General features: G+C 39.5%; 1 protein-coding gene across 1 annotated transcript; it reads right to left on the bottom strand.

Moving 5' to 3' along the window:
- Window positions 1-582: 582 nt before the first annotated feature.
- On the bottom strand, window positions 583-10,030 carry dnajb2 (DnaJ heat shock protein family (Hsp40) member B2). Its single transcript, XM_089002009.1, has 11 exons — window positions 9,787-10,030; window positions 6,169-6,268; window positions 5,850-5,959; window positions 4,392-4,445; window positions 4,138-4,254; window positions 3,684-3,758; window positions 3,453-3,576; window positions 2,816-2,886; window positions 2,411-2,707; window positions 1,050-1,117; window positions 583-929 (listed from the first exon to the last, which is right to left on the bottom strand). The coding sequence occupies exons 2-10, from the start codon at window positions 6,231-6,233 to the stop codon at window positions 1,089-1,091; spliced, it is 942 nt and encodes a 313-aa protein (XP_088858135.1). The 5' UTR covers window positions 6,234-6,268; window positions 9,787-10,030; the 3' UTR covers window positions 583-929; window positions 1,050-1,088.
- Between the last annotated feature and the right edge of the window lie 165 nt (window positions 10,031-10,195).

Raw genomic sequence — 10,195 nt, 5'->3', positions numbered from 1 at the left:
GTTTGGCGCCGGTGCATGAATACAGCCGATTTGTTTGGCTACTGAAGGGCTTTCTCATAATTCCCTTTTAATTCATCAATTGAGTCCTAATCTGATTCACAGGGTTTGATGCATACTTTTGTCATATTTATGAATGAAATATATAATCCAGAGTTTAGAATCTCTGACGGCACCCTGAGCAAATACAATAAAATTGTGTTACACTAAATGCGCCAAGTTAGACCTCGTCCAAGTGGAGTAAAGTTTAGTCTACTTTCAATGGAAATGGCATAGTAAGTAAGTCAGTTTGCTTTCAAGTCTTTCATTTTTATAATGGGAAATGATTTTGCATTCCCAGAATGAAAAGACGAGTCTGCATTCAGCAACTGTCTATTTTGATTCTTCTATTCCTTTCAGCTTTTCCCTTCAAGGGGTCGCCAGAGCGAATCAGTGTCCAGTGTTCAGAGGTTTGATCCGCATGATTGTTTTGGCCAAGCTTTTACATTTGATGCCCTTGCTGACACAACCCCCTGTATTATTCGGGCTTGAAACCGACAGTCTGTTTTGAATATTCATGAAAAAGGTTTATACAAAAGACTCAACGCTGGAAGGAAATGCTTTATTTCATTGCTTTAAATAATACGTTATGTCAACAATTACATCCATTTCCAATTGTTGGGATAATTGCGCTTTCCTATTTATCTTGGACATTACTATTCTTCTAATTACAACTCAGTACAAACTTCCTCTTTTCCTTTCGGCTTTTCCCTTCAAGGGGTCAGTACAAACAAAGCTGATTAATCCAGAGCCATTTTTGTTTCCACCCAGTATGGGGAATACTCATTCACAGTCAACCACACAAAGCACACTTCTGGAACAAGAATCATTCATCATTGTCAAAGCTTTGTTGGGCAAAGAGACAAGTGCATCATTAGATCTTGAACTCTGACCTGTAAAGTGAGAAATTAAATGTTATCTGCGAATTAAAACAAGCGAGACATGAAACATTAGACATGATCTGAGCTACACAGGGTACCAACTTGGCACATGGAATACAGTGCACACTTTACCGGAAGATGAGGGCATGGTCAGAGCACAGCAACAGATGGCTAGCTGGTGAAGGCCTCAAAGTCTGAGTCTGCAATGGCAAGCAAGATATTTCAAAAACAACAGTACTGCATAATTTTAGTAAGTATAAATTATGTTTGCAGGCCAAAAAAAAAAAATCCTAAAATTATCTGCAGCAGCGTCAAATCAAATATTGCAACTCTTTTGGTTCAAACCTGTATTTAATATTTTATCTTGAACAATCTGGATTATAAAGGACAAGAAAGCATAAAAATACACAATACCTATTAATGGGGTGGGGTTATCCCTTCATTCTGTCGCAACAATTCTTCAGTGGTGATTGTCAGGCAATTGTCAATAGAGTAAGCAGTAAATACAATCAATACTTATGGTTTGTTGGATGCACTTTACAGATGTTTTTTTTCTTGAAGAAACCTTTAACTCACTGGATATGAATACATTGCCTGTTTTATTTTGGATTTCTTTTCAGGTGTTTTGGCATATCTACAAGGTCATTGTCAGTTTAACATTTCTATCTATCCAAACTTACATTGTTTAAACCAAGGATGGCGTCAAAACTGCTTGACACGGCACAAAGACACATTGTTGGAACTGATGAGTTGCCCTTTGTTTATTTATTTAGTTTTTTAAGAAGGCGCGCATCAACAGTAAATGTTCTGTGGTCAACTTTTGGATTATGATCCTGAGGGCTCTGCTGGACTCAGTGAGTCACACTTCTTTCTGACCTGTTCCCTTTAAAAATGACTGAATGAGGTAAATATTATGGCATAGCCTACATTGACCGGAAACACACAAAAAAAGGATTATTCTTTACACGCACACACCCAACCTCCACATCTTCTTCAGGGAAGTGGGGGGTTATTTCACTCACTCAGGAACTGATCACAATGAAAAATCCTGTTATTGATTCTTTTAAATCATGTTGTGTTAAATGGCATAGTTGCACATCCATATTCATGAAAATGTTTTATGGTCACTTGCATGCAATCCATCTTCGCTGCCAAAAAATATATATATATAAATAAACACAAACCCTCAGCTTTATGTGATTTCTGTCATAAATGTAAAGGCTAATGCCACTAAATGAAATTAGGACGTATGCAACATTAACACACAATGCAGAAACACTTATTATTATTCTTCAAAACACTGTGACTACTTTGCACGGCAGAGTCTTGCGCCACTGTATCTCGAGGCCCTGAATTCTCTCTAAGCGCACTTTCGTTTTCGACTGGAGCGACATTACCACTGGTGCCTGTGTGTGAATGTTCCGTCTCAACAACCTCACTTCCTCCATGACCTTCATTTCTATCTATCACAGCTCTGACCCCCCTTCGGGCACCTGATAAGAAGTCAGGAGCGGTTGCTCTCTGCTGGGCTTCCATTTCTGACAAGCTGCAAGCCAACGCCATCTGTAGATCTTCATCGTCCTCATCTTGCTCGTGTCCCGTCACACCCCCGTAGTGATAGAAAGGGGCGGCACTAAAGGAGCGTTGTGTGCCAGTGGAATACGGGTTGGACCAGGTTCTCCCGGTTTCATTCCGTAATCGGTTTTGGATTGAGCGATTTGGAGGTGGTTGATGAGGTTGTCCATCTCGTCGACTGAGTTCAAGTGCAAGAGCCATTTCATCTTGTACGCCTAGCGGAGGTGCAAAGGGTACAAAAACAAAACACTTTGAAATTTGTCCCCCTAAGATAAATATTTATCTTCATAAAAAATATTCAACAAAATAATATATATCCTTACCATTAATAAGCACAGTCTTTAAGACACCATCTTCTTCAATCTCTGTTCTTTCCTCTCCATTCTCTTTGATCCTAAAAAAAAGTGTAAAAAAAATGAATGCAATTCAAAAAAATATTTCAACATGTTATGTGATGCTTGTGCTCCGCTGTTAAAATGTCTTCTTGATAACAAATAACATTTCTTCATGATGACTATGAAAAAAGGCCATACCTAGCATAGAAAACACATTTTGGTGTCATTCAAGCAGTCATAAGGCCATCAACCTTTGACAGTTTATACTTTGCACGTTTTGTTAGCATATCTTTTTTTTTGCAAATTGGCCAATAAAATTCTCGCCTGGCATGATTTTTTTCTTGCTTGGAACAGGTGTGAAAAGATGGCCATTGATGGCCATCATACTGCCTAGCACAATATGTATTATAAGTCCATACAATACATATTGATTTGTATAGCGCTTTAACAACAGCTGGAGCTGAAACAAAGCGCTTAATGTGGACAACTATCATACACAGGAAATAAAGCAGTCATCAAGAAGTACTGCTTTTACTCTGGTCTTTTTTTTTGCTAGAAAAAAAGTGTCATTTTGACTTCATATACAGTATGTGTCATTGAAATGGTAACAAAGGAAGGCACTTACTTCTTAGTGGTTGTGCGTTTGCCATTTATAACGCGCGTGGAAGTTGACACAGATTTGAAATTACCACCGCCAATGTTTCCCATGTCATCAAAACCACCCATAGATGAAAAAGATGTAAATTCAGCTGTCAAAGAATAAAAACAAAAGAACAAAGAGGTACTCATTTTTAATTGTATGCATTCTTAATTCAATAAGTGTCGTTGGATGTGTCATCGTGTATGAAGATTTTACCTCCCGCTGAAGGGAACGAGAAAAACCTGCTCGGCCCCAGGCGGGAGGTCGAACCCCCGAATAATGAGAAGTCATCTAATGGCAAGGAGACAAAAGGTCAGGGTTGAGTATAGTTTACAGACAATATGTTTGGGTCTTTGTTCTGAAGAACAATAATCGAAACGCCAAATGTCACTGAATAAAATAAAATGTAACTGAATAAAAAAAAAAGTACTTTTTACCTGATGACCAAAGTTTTATGAATACGTATTATTTTATCCTTTTCGTTTAGATGGTACTGATGTAAATCATACACTTACAAAGAAGGGAGGCATTCCTTGACTCAATCTATAAATTAATTACAGGTTGTTTCTTCATTCATATTCTATGTACAAAATCTAATGTACTGATTGTAATGATGCCTATTTTTGAACAACCTGCAATCAACCATTCAATCCTACTGTGCATGATTTACCAAAGAAGCTTGCGAAAGGATCCTGCCCACCAAAAAACTCCTTAAAAACCTCATCTGGACTGCGGAATGTGAAGGTGAACCCTGGGAAATCTGAAGAGAAGTCTGAGTTGGAAGAGCCTGCAGAGAGAATAAAATTAGCAGACAATTTAAGGTAATAAGAGAGAAGGTGGAGGGTGAGCTATGGGATTCTGTGAGGAAAAAAAACTCAAAAAGGAAAGCAGCTTGAGGGAGACAAAAAATGTTCTTTTCTATACCTGAGTGTCTCATTCCTTCACTTCCATATCTGTCATAGGCGTCCCGTTTACTCTCTGTACAAAACAACAGAAATGATCATATACAAGGCTAGGCAACTCTATTCATATAGAAAAACAGTGTGTTTCATACAAGCAAAGACCTATTACAGTTAATAAGGTTGAGAAGCAAACGTCTGTGTAAGCTCTCAGTCGTACAGGAGTGGTCCATCGATGAGAAGGTTTCTTCAGCCGTCATCTGTACAAAAAATTTGTACAGATGACGGCTGAAGAAACCTTCTCATCGATGTTTAGAAGCAAAGCAGAGTAAACCAAAGTAGCTTACATATAAAAAAAATACAGTGCCATTATTGAAACGTCGGATCACAAAACTGAGTACAGTATCATGAGAAAGCATGATAACAAACAGAGTTAGTTCAGAAGCCTTCAACGTAATGATAACCTGGATTTAAAAGTGTACTTGTATTCACATTCAACTGACTGACTTCACTTCTATTGGTCTGTGTAAGCTCTCAGTCGTACAGGAGTGGTCCATCGATGAGAAGGTTTCTTCAGCCGTCATCTGTACAAAAGTGAAGGTTTCGGACGTTTCGCCTCCTATCCAAGAGGCTTCGTCAGCGAACTAAAGTCTGACTGGTCGTATCGGCCCCATTTATATATCCCTAATGTCCAGACCTGGTGGCGCCGGACACAGCTATGATAGGTCCCTACTCTCAGGTTGGGGGGGGGGGGGCGGGACCCCCCCCTGTGGCCCCACTGATTGTTCCTACATTCCTGACTAACGATTGGCCTATTACACCCACTCCCCCCGGTATCACCTCATCAGCATAACGACCCTCATCAGCATTGTGAAAGTTGCCTAACCTGTTTTGCCTGAGCAGGCTATTGTATGAACGATCCAAATTGAACCTCACACCACCAGACCGGTTTAATGAAGGATTTTGTTGTTTTATAAGTATCGCCTCTTTTACCCCCCTTTCAAACCATCTATGTTCTTTGCTAAGATTTGTCCCCGATACGACCAGTCAGACTTTAGTTCGCTGACGAAGCCTCTTGGATAGGAGGCGAAACGTCCGAAACCTTCACTTTTGTACAGATGACGGCTGAAGAAACCTTCTCATCGATTCACTTCTATTGGTAACTTTTTTTTTCTCCATTTGTTGCAGCCGAACAGCAAAATGCAGCTGCACATTGTTTAAGTCCAAAATTGACCCAAGTCGATAGGTCTCTGAGCTCTATTGGGTTTAAAATCAATTAGCGTTTCTTAATTATGTTCAGGACACCAATCATTCAGTGAGTCATAAACCAGCAGCAGAATTTTCAAATCTATTTGATCAGCCGATAGGTAGCCAGTGACAAATCTTTAAGACTGCAGTAAAATGACAATGAAATAAAATGTCACAAAACGATTCCCCGTCACAGACGAAGTGCCATGACAAGTCAACCTGGACCGAGACTTACGGTCAGAGAGAACTTCGTATGCCTCCGCAACTTCTTTGAACCTCATTTCTGCTTCCTCTTTGTTATCTGGATTTTTGTCAGGGTGCCATTTCAGCGCCAGTTTCCTGTATCTGAGTTGAAACAAAAACACAAATCTGGCACCAAATGAATTGAACAACAGTACCATGTTTAATACTTGAATGTGAATAAATAGGATAAATATAACATAAAAACAAACATAAGAAACATCAGGGCATACTACAAGGAAAATAATGAGGCACTTTGTCACGGGCTGAAGCATTGACTTTGCTGTCATATTTGGGAAAACAACACTACTCACGCCTTCTTGATGTCATCATGAGTTGCCGTTTTGGATACTCCTAGGATGTTGTAGTAATCCACCATGACGCCTCCTCCTGTCACCTCTCTACACCACTTCGCTGGGAACAAAATGGCACTTTATTAAAGTGTGCAAGGTCAGATGGAAATTCATAGGCCAGACAAATATTCTGCAATTTCCAAAAAAAGAGTGTCGCAAAGGAAAACAAATTGATTTAGGTAGTAGTTAAATAATGAACAATTTAATGAATTGGTTACATTGCATGTTAAGTGGGCACGCCTCCAAGATAAAGGGAGCTTGACTAATACATCGGGGCACTGAAACAATAATTTGCAAATATATTTTAGAGTATGAAATAAAATGCTGGAGTGACTGAGCTGGGGCTACACATATTTCTAATGGGGCTGTAGAACCCTCTAACTCTGATATGGTGCTATAAGTTATATAAACTGGAATTCAACTTTTTTTGTAGAAGAAAAAGAAAGTAGTTTCAAGCAAAGCGATGAAGGATGCAAACTAAAAGGAAGTTCTGAGGGAATGTAGGATTGGGAAATTAAGAAAAAGAGAAGGAGAAAAAGCAAAGACTACGTATAAATACAAATCGGTGAGGCAGTACAAAGGAAGGAGGGATGGAATGAAGGAAGGCAGAAAAGTGGATTCCAGTGAAGTGAGTTTAGAAGAACACAAAACTAAAAACTCCATGGGAAGGAAGGAAAGAACGAAAGTGAGAGTTCTTAAAATCTAGGGTACACATTGAACCAACCCAAACTCTTATAATAGAGAGTTTTTTTTCTTTTTTCCCAAGGTTTTTTTGACATTTTGCTTTTCAGAGGGGTGTTGTATTTTTCCGTTTTCCCTGTGTTTCATGGGAAAAGCTGAATTGCTTCTCGGTTTTTTTTTTAATATTTTTCCCCAACCCCAATGCATTTCACTTGCTGTCTGTAACACATGTAGTTTCTCTATTTGCGGTCCGGCCCGATACCTGTATCCCGGGAATAGCAGGTGTCTACTGCACTACCTTTTTGCCCACCCCGGATAGTCCATTGTGACAGCCAATCAAAAGTGATTATTATCTTTCTCAGGGAAAGCCTTTTACTGAGCGAGTTGCTTGTTCTGTAGCCACAAAGGGACACAAGTCTTCTTGTGCCGGTCCTAAATACAGAAGGTTATGTCAGGAAGGGCATCAGACGTAAAAGCTTGGCCAAAACAAACATGCGGATCAAACCTCTAAAGATGGAGGACACTGATTTACTGTGGCGACCCCTTGAAGGGAAAAGCCGAGAGGAAAAGAAGAAGATTACAGTGAATGGCATGAGTACTGAAGGGATCTAGCAATGTAAATCCACGAAAGTTGGCCAGTTTAGTACCCACACGCTTTTCCTACAAAGCCACGCTGTTATACCAAGTGCAAAGAACATGGTTTGGCATTCTTTTGATGAAATTAGCAAGCGAGTTTCTCCAAAATCTGTACTTTTCAGCATTAATGGTGCCTTCACAGATTAAAACTGAATCCAAAACCACCAAGATGGTTTCTTCGCACTTCGGCTCGCTGTCTAAAAAAGTGTGGATTTGTCATACCACAGACTACTTTTCAACTTTGCATCAGTCCGTCTGAAATGACCTGGGGTGCAGAGAAGCTGGCAAAGTGCTGCACCTATATGGCGTTTTCTTTGTGCATAGTCGAGTTTTAAATTACATTTGTCAAAGTCAGCTTTATTGTTAAATATGCTAATATGCATGACATACAGCACAGATTAAATTACAGTCCTCTCGGACCCAGCGTGCAAGGCACTTATAATGTGGCTAAAAAAGACAGACAATTGACAACAGACAATACATGTAAATTATAAATGTAAAGTGATGTAGTGTAGTAATGCAAAAAACAAAAAAAGGTTGAAGTGAGGCCATGCAGAAGAGAAAAAAATAAAAAATAGAGTTTGGGATGATTGTACAGCGTGTTGTGTGTAGTCAGAGTTCAGTGAGTGTGGCAGTGGGTAGGGGCTATAGTATCAAACAGCATTTACTGACATCGGTTTTTTTAAGTGTTCCTGAGGCCTTGTCCTCAAACTAGTCAGCTTTTTCTCATGCAGGTGTTCCCAAATTGAACCTGACCCCATTGTTGGTTGTGAATGACTGAGCAATTTGGGGAAGCTCTTTTGATTCCCAATTACAGCACCCAACTGTTCCCAGCTATCCTGTACATTTGTTCCAAAAAGGTGTTTGATGAGCATTCCTAAACTCTCTCAGTCCTTCTCGCCAACCGTCCCACCATTTTTGGAACATGTTGCAACCAATACAAACTCCATTAACAATTATTTGCTAAAAACAATAGTTAACAGTTTAAACATTAAATATTTTATGTCTGCAGTTAACAAGATTTGCAAATTCATTGTATTCTGTTTTTACTTGTGTTTTACACAATAACCCAACTCCAATGGAAATGGGTTTCTATTGTAATCTAATCATGTCTCTTGTGACTGTATTTTAACATTAAGGAATGCCACCATTCTGAAATACAGTAATAATATGTATTTTAGGATTGGGGCGATGACACAAATAGTAAAAAAAATATGATATTCTGTGAATGTGAATACAGTATGAGCTTATTCATGTGTGCATACATTTTATTTCCATGTGAGCAATGAAGAAATTGCTATGCTGTTTTTTAGTCAATGTAATGAATTGGATTGGATTGGGTTTGCCTTTATTAGTCTCGCAGTGGAGAAATTTATACTTCACAGCAGCAAGGTGATGAAAGGAATGAAAGTAGAAAAACAAAATACACGAGCTGCTGGAAAGGCAGCCACTCTCGCGGCGCCATCTTGAAGTCAAAAGAACAAAAGGAATGAAAGTAGAAAAACACAATACATGAGCTGCTGGAAAGGCAGCCACTCTCGCGGCGCCGTCTTGAAGTCAAAAGAACAAAGAAAAACAACAAAATAACAAATAATATGACAACACCAAGACAATACGACACCACAAAGCTGTGAAATGTAAATTTCTCCACTGCGAGACAAATAAAGGCAAATCCAATCCAATCCAAAAACACAGAGAGTCATTCATTCTTAATCATTTTCTGTACCCTCCTTGTTACATGAAGCCGTTCTAGATTAAAAAAGGAGAGGATAAAAGTGTCTTTCCACCAGTGGATAAGGGACATCATGGTGGAATGTGCACCTCGACTACAAGCTAAATGTTGAAAGCAAACACGCAGCAGTAGCACCCATTGAGGAAAAGAGATTTACAAAACACTATAATAATATATTAATTCCTCAAATAATTAGTAGTTGACCTATCGTTTGACTATTTTAGCCCGTATGACTATTTTAGCCTCTGGCTCACGTGTCATCCTATAGTTGTGGACTGCCACAAGTGTCAGCACTGACAGGAGGTGGGGGTGGGGGGGATTTCCATATTGATGCAAAAACGCCACACGAGGCTTTTGGAAGCAGCAATAAGTGTATTTCGAGAGCATTGGGATCCCACTCGCAGGCAGTGGTATTGAACAAACCTGTACACATTGCCTACTGAAGCGTAACGACCTCATTTGAATGTCTTGTGTTTGTTGGACAAGATCGACTATCATACAAAATAGTCTGATCGTGTAACTTGACCTACCTTAGGAGTGTGACAGAAGATGAGGTGGTCGTTGACAGAGATAGCCGTGTTTCTAGAATTGTCTCTTCTTCCCGGTGTGTCTCCGGCGTCCCTTCGCAACAGCGGAGAGCCTCCACCTCTGCGATTCACAACGCGGGTGTCAAAACTTGCAGGTTTCTGGCCCTGTTAGCCTCGTTGTTGTGAATATTACGTCACAATCAGCTGAGAGAAGAAATAGAGTCGAGAACATGCCAGAGTTCGCAGACGTCATTGGACACGCCCATTCATGCTGCATTCATGTCACCCGTAAAATATTACTTCTAGCCATCGAAGGAAAAATAACGCCAAGGGCTACAGTATACTTCGGTGTATTTTTAGAAATATCAAATGAAATGAAATTTTAACATTTTTAAATCATAATTGTTTGTTG

The sequence above is a fragment of the Hippocampus bargibanti genome, linkage group LG08, assembly GCF_051943395.1.
Source record: "Hippocampus bargibanti isolate YZ-2025 linkage group LG08, ASM5194339v1, whole genome shotgun sequence".
NCBI classification, from domain to species: Eukaryota; Metazoa; Chordata; class Actinopteri; order Syngnathiformes; family Syngnathidae; genus Hippocampus; species Hippocampus bargibanti.
Note: the sequence above shows the minus strand (reverse complement) of the source record. Positions and strands in the feature narration are given on the sequence as shown.